General features: G+C 44.4%; 1 protein-coding gene across 3 annotated transcripts; it reads left to right on the forward strand.

Annotated features, from left to right (window-relative positions):
- The first annotated feature begins 2,006 nt into the window (after positions 1 to 2,006).
- On the forward strand, positions 2,007 to 16,586 carry LOC114592285 (E3 ubiquitin-protein ligase TRIM7-like). 3 transcript variants are annotated; one of them, XM_077922222.1, is made up of 7 exons: positions 2,010 to 2,764; positions 6,291 to 6,386; positions 7,739 to 7,969; positions 9,583 to 9,605; positions 10,892 to 11,013; positions 11,938 to 11,970; positions 14,533 to 16,586. In XM_077922222.1, the coding sequence occupies exons 1-7, from the start codon at positions 2,339 to 2,341 to the stop codon at positions 15,048 to 15,050; spliced, it is 1,449 nt and encodes a 482-aa protein (XP_077778348.1). In that variant the 5' UTR covers positions 2,010 to 2,338; the 3' UTR covers positions 15,051 to 16,586. The 3 variants fall into 3 exon arrangements, with proteins under 3 accessions (XP_077778352.1, XP_077778355.1, XP_077778348.1); XM_077922226.1 differs by lacking the exon at positions 11,938 to 11,970 and having other exon boundaries at positions 2,007 to 2,764; XM_077922229.1 differs by lacking the exons at positions 10,892 to 11,013; positions 11,938 to 11,970 and having other exon boundaries at positions 2,007 to 2,764; positions 9,527 to 9,605.
- Positions 16,587 to 16,966: the final 380 nt, after the last annotated feature.

Here is a 16,966-nt window from a genome sequence, read left to right on the forward strand (position 1 = left end):
AGAAGAGAAGAAGAGTTTGGATTTGATATCCCACCTTTCACTCTCCATAAGGAGTCTCAAAATTAAAGCTACAGCCCCGGACCCACCTCTCTGGGAGTAAGTCCCTTTGAACTTAATGGGATTTACTTCTGAGTAGACATAGGAGTGCCTATGTTTTTATAGATAGACGAAAATGATTAGCTCACAGGTTTTGGTGATTCTCCTCTTCACGCAGCACTTCCTGTGGTGGTGGCCATTGACTTCCATGCCCTCTTAAAGGAGGGTTTGAGACCTTTCCTGTTGTTCGCCTCCACAGCTTCAGCTTATTCAGAGGTAGACTGCCTCTGCACCAGGAGGTTCCTCATAGCATGATGTTGTTTTTCTGGCAGCCCCAGAAACACTTCCCCTCTGACCTGACCTGCTGCCGCCACAGGGCCTGTGCAGATAACACATATCTTAATGATTAACATAAGCTTAATGGATATAAGTAAAACAATGTCTACATGGAGATAAACTGCTCCCCCACTACTTTTTGTGTGTCCTCCCAGAACTTTTCCTGCATGGTCTGAGGATATCCCACCTCCAAAAGCTTTCAGAAGTCTCCCCAGGGACACCTCAGCCCTTTTTTAAGCTCTGGACCCTTCTGCAAAAGGAACCAGAATCTATGAGGATCCAGAATCTGAATCTGAATGCAGTTTCTGGTGGATTTATAATGGCCTTCATTATTTTCTCTTCATTTCTACACTTAAAAATATACCCAAATTAAGGGAAAATAAAACCCTCACTTCAGCATGGATCAAATTAAATTTGTAAAAGCATCAACATTGAACAACATAATCTATTTGTAATATATTTTTATTAGGAATATTGATCAACCACCAACAATAAAAACTATAGCAGTATCTAAAAATATTACAAGTAGGGAGAGAGAGAGAGAACATTCTTCTGCACACCCCCACCCCCCAAAATCAAAGGCTGGCCATGAGTTAGCTCATCCTTCTGGGACAGCTTGTAAAAAATATTTTTAAAAAAGTTTTAAGTGCTAATCCATTTGATAGAATGGACAGGCTGGTGATGGGACCAGTGGGAGGATAGGACTGGGAAGAAGGTACATTTTTTCACCTTTGGTGGACGTGCCCAAGGATTAAGGCTTTCTGGGAAATGATATATAATGAAATGAAAAAGGTATTTAAATATACCTTCTTGAAGAAACCAGAGGCCTTTCTCCTGGGTATGGTCGGCCAATTGGTGTTAAAGAAGGATAGAACATTTTTCATGTACGCTACAACAGCAGCAAGAATACTTACTGCAAAGTATTGGAAGACAGAAGAACTACCCACCGTGGAAGAATGGCAGATGAAAGTTATAGACTATATGGGACTGGCAGAGATGACCGGCAGAATCCGAGACCAGGGGAAAGAGACGGCGGAAGAAGATTGGAAGAAATTTAAAGATTATCTTAAGAAATATTGTAAAATTGTTGAATGTTAAGACGATGTTGATTTTGAAATTAAGGGGTTGCTAGCTGAAATCTGTAATTTTTATGTGAATATGGAAAGTAAGCTTAAAAATCTATCAGAAACTAGGGGAAGGATTTGTTGAAGAGACTTAATTAGAAAATGGAATACAGTAAGGAGAGGTATGAGGAGGTCGGGAAAGTAAGTTTCATGAACATAAGGGAATGAAATTCTACATGTGATTTTGCTTTTGTTTTCTTTTTTCTTGTATACATTTTTGTCTTACTTTTTGTCTGTTTTGTGATTTTTATGTTTTATTATATTTGTGAAAACGCTAATAAATATCTTTATAAAAAAAAAAAAGGATAGGACTGGGAAGGAGCTGGAGCTTTGGAGCAGCTTAAAAATCCCCCAGTTTCCTTCACATGTTCTCTGTGGTTGTGAATGGGTGTCAAATTGCGCAGCGGGAATGTGCAGCGCAGTGGAAGGTTGGGCTGTGTTGCTTTTGGACTTTGAACATTGTGCCCTGATGCTGGAAAAAAGCACGTGAGTTTGAGTTATTCAATCACTAGCTCTCGAAGGAGAAACTCTCACGTATCTCCACTTTTCAAAGGAAAATGGTTCCTTAACTTAGCAGCAACAAATTATTCACATTCTTTATTTTTTAAAAACAACAAAACATTCCCATGTCAAAGAGACTCTGTGTCACAGCTGAATCCACAGCAGAGATTGAAATAACCTCATCTGAATTCTCATCTCTGTGTCCCGGTTTAAACCCGCCCACTTCAGACAGCAGTGATCTTTGAGCCATCGGGTCTGAATTTCCTGGAAAGGAAACACGCCCATTCGCAGACGCAAAAGAGAGAAAACTAAACCATCTCTCTCTTGCTGGCGAGGCAGCCATGGCAGGGAGTCCGGCGCAGGATCTCTGTGACGAAGCCATTTGTTCCATCTGCCTAGAATATTTCCAGGATCCAGTCATCATCCCGGAGTGTGGGCACAATTTCTGCAGATCCTGCCTGAGCCAGTGGTGGGAGAAATCTGAGGCAGAGGCTTCCTGCCCCCAGTGCAGAGAACAAATTAAGCAGAGGAACCTCATCCCGAATCAGCCACTGGCAACTGTTTTGGAAACGCTGAGAGCCAAAGAACTCAGTCTTCAGGGCTGGGAAACGGTAGGAGGAAATGAAAGAAGGTGTGAGACACACCAGGAGCCCCTGAAACTCTTCTGCAAGGACCACAAAAGGCCCATCTGTCTGGTGTGTGACAGATCCAAGGAACATGAAAGCCACAAGGTGATTCCTCTGGAGGAGGCTTCCCAGGAGTACAAGGTAGGAAATCACTCTGGATCATGATTTTGTCGACAAGGGAAATAGCTGTAGACATGTAGGACCAGTGCTTTTTTTCCTGGGGGGACGCAGGGGGACGCATACCCCTAAACATTTTGTGAATCTGTAATTTTGTCCATTTACTGTATTTATTTCCCCCGGTTTGAACTATAAAATCATGATTTTCGTGAGTCAAAATGAGAGTACCCCTAAACATATATTTTAGGGGGGGGGAGCACTGAGTAGGACCTACAACAAAATTTCCCCCACATTACCAAAAGTGATTTCTCCAGGAGGAATTCCTGTGCAGCATTGTAAAATCCTGCATGCCTGTTGAATTTAACTTTTTTTTTAAAAAAAAAAAACATCCTCTCTACGAGAGTGCACAAATCCTCATTTGAAATCTAAAAAAGTGATTTAAAAGTTGAGTATTGCCTGATGCATTAACTCGTATAATGGATCCATTGTTCTGAGACTTTGATTAGAGCAAAACAAATTTTGGGACCTCAATACATGGAAAATGTACCCCAAAAAAGTACAGTGGTACCTCTGGTTACGCACTTAGTTCGTTCCGGAGGTCCGTTCTTAACCCGAAACTGTTCTTAACCTAAGGTTACCAGACGTCCCCGTTTCCCGGGGACAGTCCCCGGATTTACATGCCTGTCCCCTGACAAAATCCTATCATTCCTACTGAAGTTGAAAAGTGTCCCCGGATTCATTGGAAAAAACCTGGTAACCTTATCTTAACCTGAGGCGCGCTTTCGCTAATGGGGCCTCCCGCTGCCACCGCAACACCGGCGCGTGACTTCCGCTCGCATCTCGGGGCAAAGTTCGCTACCAGGAGACCTAGTCCCGGGCTAGTGAAGCTCATTACCCGAAGTGTTTGTAAGGAGGACGGTACATAACCCAAGGTTCCACTGTACATATAGATGAAAGCAACCAAAGCAATCTCCCAAGGAAAATAAGAAGGGGGGGGTTGGGGGTTACGTTGCAAAAAACAAAAAGGACACTAAAACAGGATGAAAGCAACACAAAGTGACTTTGCAAAAAGTCATGCCATCTCAGTTTGGAGAAACCAGCTTGGACCTCTTAGCACACTGGAGTTCACATAGTAGACTGAGATAACAATAGGTTTGCATTCCTTCTTCCTAAGGTGAGGTGAAGTGACTTCGCTAAGCCTGGCAGGACAGCTTACTCTATGGCAGGGGTAGGCAACCTAAGGCCCGGGGGCCGGATGCAGCCCAATCGCCTTCTCAATCCGGCCCACAGACGGTCCAGGAATCAGCGTGTTTTTACATGAGTAGAATGTGTCCTTTTATTTAAAATGCATCTCTGGGTTATTTGTGGGGCAAAGAAATCCGTCCATTTCCCCCCCCAAAAATATAGTCCGGCCCACCACATGGTCTGAGGGACCATGGACCAGCCCATGGCTGAAAAAATGCTCTATGGCACCTGAAAGGAGTATAAAACAAGATTTGAAGTACCCCATAGGCTTTACTTTTAAATATGGAGGTCTGGCTGGTAGAAATATGGATCCTGTTGGGCCGGAGCTTCTTCGAGATTTGGAGTTTAACATCAAGGACTATCAAAAAGACCGGCAGAGAGGAACTGAGAGAGAATTGAGAGCCTCGGATGTGAGATCTCCAGGCTAAACAGTATATTGAGACTGATGGATTTTTTTTGAGGACTGAATCCGGGAAAAGGGTGGGTGGAGTTTGGGAATCCAAAGGGTATATAAATATAGTTTGCTTTGTTTTTATTTTGTTTTGCTATTAGTATGGAAATTGGGAAAGTCGTGGAAGGGAAATTTTGGTCGACTTTAGGAAAAAATGTTTAAGAAAAAATAATGAGGTATAAATATTGATGTGTAAATTTGGATAAGTTAAAATTGGTTTTTAAAATGGTCTAAATTAAATGAAAATAAGGTTGGTAAATATAAATTGAGGAAATGGAAGAAAGAAGGAAAGTAAAATAATAACATGTTAGAAAAATAAATTAAATTAAGTTAAAATGGAGAAGTAAGTTAAGGATTTGCTGAGCTAATAATTTAAATTGGAATACAAGAAGGGGAGGTGTGAGGAGGTCTGAGAAACAAGTTCAAAGAAAATAAGTATTTGAACTTTTAGGTGTTTTTAATTGTTTTTAAGTTTTGGATCTTTGTACTTTTTTCTGTTTATCTTTGTTTTTGTCTTTATATGTTTTTTTTTCCTTTCTTTTTTTTGAAAATGCTAATATTCATTAAAAAAAATGCTCTATGGCATTAACCCCTTCATGCATTACTTAGATTTAAGCAGGTTGATTATATGAGGCTCGTTATGGCACACAAAAATGTGTAGGCAACTGAACACCCAGTCAAGTACTACCCCACAGTGCCCCTCGGCATGTGGGCTGGAGCAACTCCACTAGTAAGTGGGGCACACGATAGAGGTTTATAATAGGGCTGCCATATTTCAAGAAGTAAAAATCCAGACACAAAAAGTTACTGAGCAAAACCCAGACATTCCGCCCTTGGAATCCTGGACATGTCTGGGGGGAAACAGAGATATGGCAACCCTGTTAGTTTCTGTTTGCCACTGATCAGCTGCTTAGAGTCACAAGACTCTGTTTACATTCCAGAGACAGTCCAGGCTGTTGGAAGACTCACGGAAGACAGGAGACGGATGTGATGTTTACTGGTTTCCTGTTTCTTTGTTTTCAGTTGCTCTCTGCTCTCACAGAGAGAGGATGTGTTTTTTGTCTGCGTAGTTAGGAAAATAAAACTCTTTGCAATGTAGCCTTAAATCTCATCACTTCCACGTGCGGCTTTGATTCTCTGCTGGATGGGAATGTTCCTGAGGCCTCATCAAAGGCTCAGATCATTAACTATCGGAGGCAATTCCGAAGGACTCGGCCAGAGGAAGATGAGCTTTATCAGCTTGGCCGAGCGGAGATCCCGACAAATCCTAGTTTGTGGGATTGTGTGAGATGTGCCAAAAGTGGAGGGGTGGGTTAAATAGAAAACCTCAAGTTTCTCTGCTCAAACATGAGATGATTACAGTGGTACCTCAGGTTAAGTACTTAATTCGTTCCGGAGGTCTGTACTTAACCTGAAACTGTTCTTAACCTGAAGCACCACTTTAGCTAATGGGGCCTCCTGTTGCCGCCGTGCCGCCGGAGCATGGTTTCTGTTCTCATCCTGAAGCAATGTTCTTAACCTGAAGCACTATTTCTGGGTTAGTAGAGTCTGTTACCTGAAGCGTATGTAACCTGAAGCGTCTGTAACCTGAGATACCACTGTATTCATAATCTGGACATGGGAAGGAGCTCTCTGTCTGCCCCATCTTGAGAGGTGTTGAACCCGTATTGAATCCAGTAGCCTCCTCACCCCACTTCCGTGTTACAGTGGGGGAAAGAGGGCACCTCGGAGACCTTAGCAAAAACACCCTGGGATGCCAGAGCAAGCATATCGATCAACTTTTCTGTTCCATGTATACTAAAACAATTAATAAATAAAAGTGGGAGCCAGACTGGAATTTTGTTTTCTCTTCAGGATCAGATCAGCAGCTGCTTAGACAATCTGAGGAAGAAGAAAGAGAAAACTCTGGCATTTAAAGCGGACGTAGAAAAAGAAAGTCAAGACCTGCTTGTAAGTATTACTGTTCCTGGGAAGTGAAAAAGTGCTATTGTCTAAAAAAAGGAGGGTCGCCAACCCTTTTGGACCAGTGGGCACATTTCAACTTTTGGGAGAGTGCTGGGGGCGCTCTTCACAAACTGGATGCCATGGGGAGTGTGGCTTCACTCAAAATGAGAGAGACATATCCCGTAATTCTTTCAAAATGAACATTTATTTAACTCCATTATTTCTGTGCTGTTTCACATTTCCTATCGCATGTGGAAAAGGTCTCCTTTTTCTTTCTTACATCTCCAACACGTGGCAGGGGTGGGACAATTTGTATTTATTTTGTTTATCTTTACTGGCATGGTGTACCACCTGCTCATTATTTTATAGCAATTTTCTGTTATCCCTGAATTCAAAGTAAACCTATATTCAATTAACAATAACTTCTCCCACACTTCCAATTTCCCCAATGTTCTGGGCTATCCTACCATAAAATTCTTCTGGGTCCGTACTGTATTTCAAGAACAACTGATAACTTTTTACCAAAATGTTCACCAAATTTTCTCAAATTTGTTCAGCTTGATTAGGAGTTTTAATATATTCTTGCAATTGAGAACAAATTCAAAAGCTTTCAGACCATAGAGGATTGCTTCCCACCATCCATCCCTTAATCTCTAAATACTATGAAATCATGTGGTCCTTGCCTAATTAAGGCCCAAATGCTAAACATATCATCATAGCTGTCAACGTTTCCCTTTTTTAAAGCGAAATTCCCTTATTCCGTATAGGATTCCTCACAAGAAAAGGGAAAAGTTGACAGCTCTGCATATTATATTTTTTCTACATTTTAAACTTGGAAACATCCTATTCTATTATGTTTATTATTGATCCCAAGGGAGAAAATTTAGAGCTGGGCAGGCTTTTATATCAGTCCCATAACCTTACCAAATTAGAAAATAAACAATTTTTCAGCAAAAATAGTCTGTCGTATGTTCCCCATAATATTCTATTTAATGGTACTTCAATCAAATTTGGCTCATGTTTAGTTGTCTCCTCATAGACATTCATAATCCATTCTACTACTCAATTTATTACAGCTGAAAAATACAAATCTGTTATATTTGGAAGTTGCAAACCTCCTCTCTTTGTATCACAAATAGCTCTGGCTTTCAGTCTCGGCTGTTTATTTTGACATTTAAATTTTTGCATCAGTTGCTGCCATTTATTCAGTGCTGAAGACGATATTCGAACAGGTAGATGTTGTGAGAGAAAGTTACTTTTAGGCCGATCCTTCTCAAAACTGACCTCTGGATGCTGCAAAGCCAGACTGTTTTCCTGATATTGTCCTCCTGTCTCTTCCTTCCCCTTACTTATCGCAGAAACAAATAGAAGCAGAGAAGGGAAAGATGGTGGCTGAGTTCAGACGACTGCGCCAGTTTCTGGAAGATCAAGAGAAGGCTCTGCTGGCCCAGATGGCAGAGGTGGAGAAGGAGATTGCAAAGAAAAGGGAGGAGCACCTGGCCAGACTCTCCAGGGAACTCTCCTCTCTTGAAAGCCTCATCCGGGAGATGGAGGAGAAGCGTTGGCAGCCAGCGAATGAACAACTGCAGGTGAGGCCTCCTTCTGACACGGGGAGATCACTTCTGCATTCTGCCCCACATTTTAAAATGTTGATGAGAAGAAGTTTAGCACACCTTGGCTACTTCCTCCCTGCACATCGCTACTTGGTTTTAAACCTCCGGAAACTTTTGTGTTGTTCTACAGGGGAGCTGGGACTGAGCAACGGGAGCTCACCCCATCACGGGGATTTGAACCGCCGACCTTCTGATCAGCAAGTCCCAGGCTCTGTGGTTTAACCCACAGCGCCACCCGCCTCCCAGCTCCTGCCAACCTAGCAGTTCGAAAGCACCTCAAAGTGCAAGTAGATAAATAGGTACGGCTCCAGCAGGAAGGTAAACAGCATTTCCATGCTCTGCTCTGGTTCGCCAGAAGCTGCTTAGTCATGCTGGCCACATGACCGGGAAGCTGTACGCTGGCTCCCTCGGCCAATAAAGCGAGATGAGCGCCGCAACCCCAGAGTCGGCCATGACTGGACCTAATGGTCAGGGGTCCTTTTACCTTTACCTTTACCTTTACAAGAGAGCAGTCATATATGAGGGGCTGCTGCAGATTTAAGAACTCCCTCCCTGAAGAAGCAAGGCTGGCTCCTTCCTTTCTGTCCTTCCAATAATTATTATTATTATTATTATTATTATTATTAATTATTTATACCCTGCCCATCTGGCTGGGTATCCCCAGCCACTCTGGGCGGCTCCCAACATAATGTTAAACATTAAAAACTTCCCTAAACAGGGCTGCCTTCAGATGTCTTTTAAAAGTCAGTTGCTTATTTCCTTGACATCTGATGGGAGGGCGTTCCACAGGGAGGGTGCCACTACCGATAAGGCCCTCTGTCTGGTTCCCTTTAACCAGTGGCAGAGGATGGGGTGTGTGGTGGGTGCAGCTCGCCCTGGGTGTCATCCCTGAGGGGGGTGACATCGCAGCGCTGCTACCTCTGGGACGCTTGCTGTGGACGGCGCCCCCCGGTATGCCAGCCCCGCCCCCACGGGCACAGAGCAGCTAGCTCCGCCTCTGCCTGTAACCACACTTCTCACAGTGAGGGAACCACCAGAAGGCCCTTGGTGCTGGACCTCAGAGCCTGTGCTGAATGATGGCAGTGGAGATGCTCCTTCAGGTATACTGAACCAAGGCCATTTAGGGCTTTAAAGGTCAGCACCAACACTTTGAATTGTGCTTAGAAACGTACTGGGAGCCAAGGGTGACTATGAACTGCATTTCATGAATTCTAGGACACCAAGACACTTAGAAGTTAGGTCATTCTAGGGAACTTAAGACATCCTGTTTAGCAACTAGATGGTTAGGGGGATATTTGGATAAGTCCAAATATTCAGAAAAAGTGAGCACTAGGATTTGAACGAAGCATTCTGCATCAGTTAAATTATTTGTTTCCGTTACAATCTTGAATCTGTGGTTCTTTGATACTGCGTGTGCCTCAGTTTGACTCAATTAGAATCAAATTTCACTGCGCGTTTTAGAGGGGAGTGTTTTGCCGAAAGATAGATACGCCTCTCTGTCTCTCTCTCTCTCTCCCTCCCTCCTTCATTCAGACCCACACAGTATTCTGCAGAGAAGTGACCCAAATGACTTCTTTCTTTCCCTCTAGGATATTAGAAGCTTCTTACAGAGGTAAGCAGAAAATAAAAGAAAATGATCCTCTCACTATTGAGAGTAATTAATATTTAAATATTAGGGTAATTCATCTTTAAATATTCCCTTAGAGTAATTAGTTTTCAAACATTCAACATGTTTCAGACTCCTGCAACCTCTTTCTCATCTACAAAATATGCAATCACGTTTTATGATGATGAAATACCCAGTCACCCATACCATTAATTATGGAAATATGCCACATGATTTACAAGTATTATTTCATTTTAAAATATCATAATAATGTCTTAAAATAGAGGGCAATTTTTCACTGGGTAAGCCTTCCTTACCCTCATATAGTCTCTGCATATATATTTTTAAATACACACACTATTTTTCAAATGTTTCATTTTAAATGGACCTGATCCTAAAATTTCTCACTGTCCAAGGATTCTATTTTTCATTCACTTCCAACAAATCAAATATTTCTTCTATATATCTTTGTACATTTGCTTATATATACAGTGGTACCTCAGGTTAAGTACTTAATTCTTTCCGGAGGTCCGTTCTTAACTTGAAACTGTTCTTAACCTGAAGCTCCACTTTAGTTAATGGGGCCTCCTGCTGCTGCCGGAGCACAATTTCTGTTCTCATCCTGAAGCAAAGTTCTTAACCCGAGGTTCTATTTCTGGGTTAACGGAGTCTGTAACCTGAAGCGTATGTAACCTGAAGCGTATGTAACCCGAGGTACTACTGTATTTGCCTCTGGGAGTGCACTGAAACTTGTTAAATCGTATCTTATTTAAAAGTATTTCTAAAACTGGTAAATATTGAGAAATCTCTAAAGGGTGTGCAAAAATACAACCTAACAGCCATAAAAGCAGCATCATAATAACAGGAATGCAGTAAAAAGAGGATCCAATCCTGCGGGTCAGGTACAGTCTAGTTAAAAAGATAGGTGTTCACAAGATGTCTGAACACAGTAAAATCCCTGCCTTTCACTTCCTGTCACACATTCCATGATGTGGAGATTAACTGACACCAGGAAGAGACATCTGGCTTTTCAGAAAGCTACTTACCTTGGAACCAGAGGTGGCCCAATATGTTTTGGTGCCTGAGGTGAACCAAAACACAGCACCCTCCTCTTTGCCAAGGAAAAAGGGGTGAGTGAAGATCTACAAGAGGAACAAGAGTAGAAGGAAGATCAACATTGAGATCTGCCGCCCCTGTGGATTCTGCCACCTGAGGCAGTCGCCTCACTTTGCCTCATGGGTGGGCCGGCCCTGATTGGAAGGAAGGTGGTTGATGTTGTTCTTCTCCATCAGGTCTCAGGCAAAGGAGAAGCTGGAGAACCTTCCTGTGCCTTTCCCCTCTGCACTGAAGTGGAAGATCTGGGATTTCTGCGATATAAATCCCTTTCTGGAAAGTGTCATGAAGCAGTTCAGAGGTACTAAGAATGGCTTCAATGGTTTTATAGTGGGCATTAAAAAAAAATATGTTCATGGAAAGCTCCAGGTCACTTGTAATATTAGCTGGGCCAGGAAGATGGAAGATGTGAAGGCCAGCTGAAAAGTAGCAATTTTATTTCATTATGAAAAGGGGAGTGATTGACCTGAAAACTACAAACTACCCAGCATTGCTTAACAGTGCAAGAGTGAGCCTTGCACTGTCAGAAAACATTGTTCCATCTCCTTCAGTATGGTCTACACTGACTTGCAGTTCATTCCCTGGTTCAGGAAGGCTGAGCTTGCTTGGAGTGGCTGTTTCAGCAATGAAGCTGCTCTGACCAAGAACTTCTATTCACCCTTTCCCGTCTCTCAAACAGGCCTTGATTCACACAGGTGCTTTAATACACCTCACAGACTCTCATACTGCTAGCCAAGGGCTGGAGGTCCCCAAAGCTCATGCCTGGGCTGCAGTCTATTCAATTCCTGGGTGCCCAAGAGGTGGGCAGGAGGTATCCAAGATCCAGTCAGTAACTCTGGCAAGTGAGATCTCTGATCCTGGGGCAGGGGTGTCTGGATCTGACAGCTCCTCAAGGCTGCTGGTGATGGAAAGATCTGTTGGATGGGAGGCAGTTTTTCTCTAAGGAGACACCATGTCCTTATTCTGGACATTGACACTAATACATCCCCCCTACTTATCCAAGCTGTAGTGGTGTGAAAGCCAACATGGTGGCTTCCAGATGTTTTTGACAACAACTCCCATCAGCCTCAGCCAGCATGGCCAGTGCTTAAGGATTATGGGACTTGTAGTCCACAACATCTGGAGGAGGTTGCCTGACCTCTGATATAATGATATAATTGTTGTTACCAGATTGTTATAAGGACACTGGTGTGGCGCTAAGTCTCTGCTCCCTTTTCTTGTCTAGACTCTCTGGGATCAGGACTTCAGCTGAGAAAAGGTATGTCATTTCAGGGTCTGCTGGAAGCACAATTCCGGGGAGAAATGGGCTCATTTTCCAAGTGACCAGGCCATTGGGGCTTCTCTGTCCATGTCAGTTTTCCCTGGCTAGCACTTTCTATGTCTGCCTTACATGTTTCTGCCGCTTCCGATGAACTATAACTTTTACCTGAGATTTCACATTCACTCTCTTCTGTGGGCAGTGATAATTTCCAAGTTGCTCAAGGAGGCAATACAGACAGGTTGAACATGGGTGTTGGCACACGGCTTAAACACAATCAGGCAAGTCCGCTGCCCCACATCCAATCTCCAGAAAGAGGCAGTCGACAGCATGAAATGCTGTAAGCATACAGAACCCAAACTCAGAGCATTGTATGTCTGCCTCTGCCTCAAACTTCAGTTTTTCTTCATGGAGAGATACCTAGATGATATCCTTAGCTAAGTGTGTGGGGTGGAGGGACTCATGCCCCCATTTCTGGACCTTCCCGATAATTTTAGCCATTTAGCCAGGAATCTCTCCGACCAAAATGATACTGTGCCAATTAGGCCTGTGAAGGGAGAGCCAACCAGCCCGTAATCCAGGCATCAAAAAACCAAATAGAAGGACAAGTTTTCAACTAGTACCTAAAACTATACAGTGGTGCCTCGCAAGATGAAATTAATTCGTTCCGCAAGTTTTTTCTTCTTGCGAGTTTTTCGTCTTGCGATGCACGGGTTCCCATAGGAATGCATTGAAAATCAATTAATGCGTTCCTATGGAAACCGCTTGCCAGGCTGGCGGTGCGGAGAATGGCTTTTCTCCCCACCGCAAGCCTTCAGGACAGGTACGGGAACAGAGGGGAAGGCGACAGCGCTTCTCCTCTGTTCCCGGGGCTTGCGTGGGAGGAGGGTTTTTCCTCCCCACCGCCAACATTAAGAACAGCATTCTGAATGTTGGCGGTGGGAAGGAAAACCCTTCTCCCACCCCAAGTCTTCAGGACAGCCATCCGAACCCTGGCGCAGGGAGAAGGTCTCTCCGCCCCGCAGCCAGGCTTCGGAGCATCCTTCCGAAGCCGGGCGGCGGTGGGAGGTGTTCCCGCCCCGCCGCCCGGCTTCGGAGGAGCCTTCTGAAGCCTGGCGGCGGGAGGAGGTCCGAGGACAGTGGGGAAGACGCGCTGCGCTTCCCCGCTGTCCCGGAGATTTCCCTATGGGCTTTCGTCTTGCGAAGCAAGCCCATAGGGAAATTCGTTTTGCGAAGCGCCTCCAAAATGGAAAACCCTTTCGTCTAGCGGGTTTTCCGTCTTGCGAGGCGTTCGTCTTGCGGGGCACCACTGTACTACATGGACAGACCCTCCAAGTGCTCCTATTTTCCAGGGCCATCTATGATTTTGAGAAGCCATCCCGATTTCTGATTTGATCCTGGAATGTCCCGCTTTTCCTTAGGACCTCCCTATTTTCATTGGAGAAATGTTGGAGGGTATGGAGTTATCCAAACCCCGAGCTGTCTGAAGGCAATCCTGTATAGGGAAGATTTTTTAAAAAATGTTTAATGTTTTGTTATGTTTTTATGTATGTTGGAAGCTTCCCAGGGTAGCTGGGGCTACCCAATAAGATGTGTGGGGTATAAATAGTAAAATCATCATTAAAGAATGGGACGTCCCTATTTTCATCGGAGAAATGTTGGGATGCACTGGGCTACTATTACTGAGAAAACAATCGTTCAGTATTTAATAATGTTAAAGTCACAGACATGTCACTTAATAAAAGTCGTGGCCCTTAGTCCAGCCATTTATTGGCCTGGTCTTTGTTGAAATCTTGGCTAAATGTTTTAGCTATGGATCATTGGGTAGCCTTTAGACAAGCCACTCTGAAATATGGGGATAATAATAATCGTGATTTGCCTTACAGAGTTGCTGTAAACATTATAATTATATAATGCATGTGTGATGCTTTAAACACTTGAAAGCATGGCACGCATGTGAATACCTGAAGGAGCGTCTCCACCCCCATCATTCTCCTCGGACACTAAGGTCCAGCGCTGAGGGCCTTCTGGGGGTTCCCTCGCTGTGAGAAGCCAAGTTACAGGGAACCAGGCAGAGGGCCTTCTCGGTAGTGGCACCCACCCTCCCACCAGATGTCAAACAGAACAACAACTGCCAGACTTTTAGAAGACATCTGAAGGCAGCCCAATTTAGGGAAGCTTGTAATGTTTAATAGGTTATTGTATTTTAGTGTTTTGTTGGAAGCCGCCCAGAGTGGCTGGGGAAACCCAGCCAGATGGGCGGGGTAAAAATAAATAATAATAATAATAATAATAATAATAATAATAATAATAATAATAATAATCTGTATTATAAATCAAAGGATGCATCCCAGTCCTGGATGAGGTCCTGTTGATTTCAGAGGGCGTTGCTTTTCTGTTTTAGTGTTGTTAGCCGCCCTGAGCCCGGCTTCGGCTGGGGAGGGCGGGATATAAATAAAATTTATTATTATTATTATTATTATTCTCTGTTACGTGTCTAGACAAAAGTCAAGTCTCCCAGCTGACCTTGTTCGTCTTCTCTTTCCTCATCTGCCCCCACAGAAAATGTAACTTTGGATCCCAACACAGCAAATCCCTGGCTCCTCTTGTCTGAGGATCATAAGAGTGTGAGGCGAGGAGGAGAACGTCAAGTTCTGCCCGACAGACCAGAGAGATTTAACAACTATTATTACGTGCTGGGTCGTGAGGGGTTCACAGCAGGCAGGCATTTCTGGGAAGTCACCGTGGGGAGCGATGAGGGGTGGGCTGTGGGGGTTGCCAAAAGTTCTGTCCAGAGGAAGCAGGTGATCACTGCTGGTCCCGAAGAAGGGGTCTGGGATCTGGGGAAGTGGGGAGGCGCATACAGGGCTGCCTGTCTTGGTTCACGGACTGTTTTGCCCCTGAGTTGCGAGCCCAGGAGGATCCGAGTGACCCTGAACTGTGAAGGGAGGCGGATGGCCTTTTACGATGCCGATAGAGCAGCCCGCCTCTGCACGTTCTCAGCAGCCTCCTTCTCAGGAGAGACCCTCCAGCCCTTGTTTTCTGTGTTCAGTAAGGGCCATCTAAACCTGCCTGCCTAAGGGTGGAGGCAGACAAGATGGAGGAACCCCGCGCTGTCGCCACACGCATGCTGCTTCCTTCCCAGGAATGAGCTCAGAGGTTACTTTCTCCCTGAGGAGAAGCCATATTTGCAGAACAGTGGCTGGCTGGCTCTTTCACCGCTTGTCCTGCTCAGGCCAGGTGTCTAGGAAGCACTGTCAGAAAGCCTGTAGACCCTGTCCCATGCTTCAGTCAGTGTTTCCTCGGGAGTCTGTGGCCTGGGTTGGTTATGAAACTCAGATGTAAGAAAGAAATTCCTGTGTCCACCTAGGTCTTTCACTAACCTTCCCAAGATGGTCACGTTCACCTTGTAGGTGATGCTGGAAGCCAGGATGGTGCTGATCTAAGGAACTCTAGGGGATGGTGGTATATTTCTATGTATACAATTATTTCCATTGAAATAATCTGCAGCTAACAGTTGGGCAGATCCATCTATAGATTTTTAGAGAGCACCTCTGCTTGTACTTTTGTGTGTCTGGACATATTTGGGGTTTTTGTGTGTTAACCCCAGTATGGTGTAGTGGTTAAGAGTGATAGACTCGTAATCTGGTGAACCGGGTTCGCGTCTCCGCTCCTCCACATGCAGCTGCTGGCTGACCTTGGGCCAGTCACACTTCTCTGAAGTCTCTCAGCCCCACTCACCTCGCAGAGTGTTTGTTGTGGGGGAGGAAGGGAAAGGAGGATGTTAGCCGCTTTGAGACTCCTTCGGGTAGTGATAAAGCAGGATATCAAATCCAAACTCCTCCTCTTCTTCTTTTATCAAAGATTTTGCTTCCTGTTGCTCTTTTGTCATTTGCACCTCAAAAATCGTAACAGCCTCTCACCACCAAGGAAACACAACGAGCGAATAGTAAGAGAACCCACACAAGTAACACTGACACAAAACCCCACACATACACTAAGTAGAAGGATAGAAGCATTGCCACTACACTCACCATTCCCCATTATAAGAATATTAATGTGCCAGTATCCTTTGTATCCTCATTTGCTACACTGATGCTCACTCACCATTTTACTGTACCCTTGAGTTTATGTGTCCTTACATGCTACACTGCTATGATTTGGTTCACAATGTACTGTATCAAATGTACCTAGACTTTGCTCCCCTTCTGCTCGTCCGTTACATTCTCTTTCGTTGCATCGTTGACTCTAAAAGCTCAACTTACTGCTGTCTTACTGCTGTAACAATATACTTCATTTATTTGCATACATATTGCCAAATTTGTCACATATCCGTACTATGTAAAAATGGCTGCCTAATCGTGCCAAAGGCATGGGTTCCCCTTCACCAATTGGGGAGCAAATAAATTAGCTGACAGCCTTCTTAGAAAGTGCCTCGTCTGACGTCTTCTGTTTTCTCTAACTTCTCATTGTTCTGTATTGAAAATCAAAGGTATAAATGTAAGCATTTTCTTTTGTTCTGAATTCTCCTCCATCACCTGTTACGTGAGTGGGAACCCTGTTGTCAACAGTCATTCTTTTAATAAAAGATCAGGCCCACAGCCGCTTTGCTTTAATTATTCTGGTCTCTGTGCTTGGGTTAACCCAAGCAACACGGTCCAGGTCCGGTCCCGAATCCAAGGATTCCACGAGGAGTCAGTCCAACAGGGCCAAGGCAGGAAACCAGGCTAGGTCAGGCACAGGGTAACAGGCGGGTTCCAGCAAGCAGCAATGTTGCTCCCACAACCCGGGGCAGGGTCCGGCAGCCTTTTATCTTTGACATGGCAGCGGCCGGTCCTGACCCCCTGGTGACTCACCTCCCTGTCTCGCCCAAAGGCGAGCACTCCTCCTGCAAGTACTCAGGTCTCTCCTTCTCTCAGACCTGAGTCTCTGCAGCTCAGGAGACGTCGGTGGGTTACTAGACCCAGGGGCCGCTTCAGCCTCTCCTGACCCAACT

This window comes from Podarcis muralis, chromosome 2, assembly GCF_964188315.1.
Source record: "Podarcis muralis chromosome 2, rPodMur119.hap1.1, whole genome shotgun sequence".
In the NCBI taxonomy this organism is placed as follows: domain Eukaryota; kingdom Metazoa; phylum Chordata; class Lepidosauria; order Squamata; family Lacertidae; genus Podarcis; species Podarcis muralis.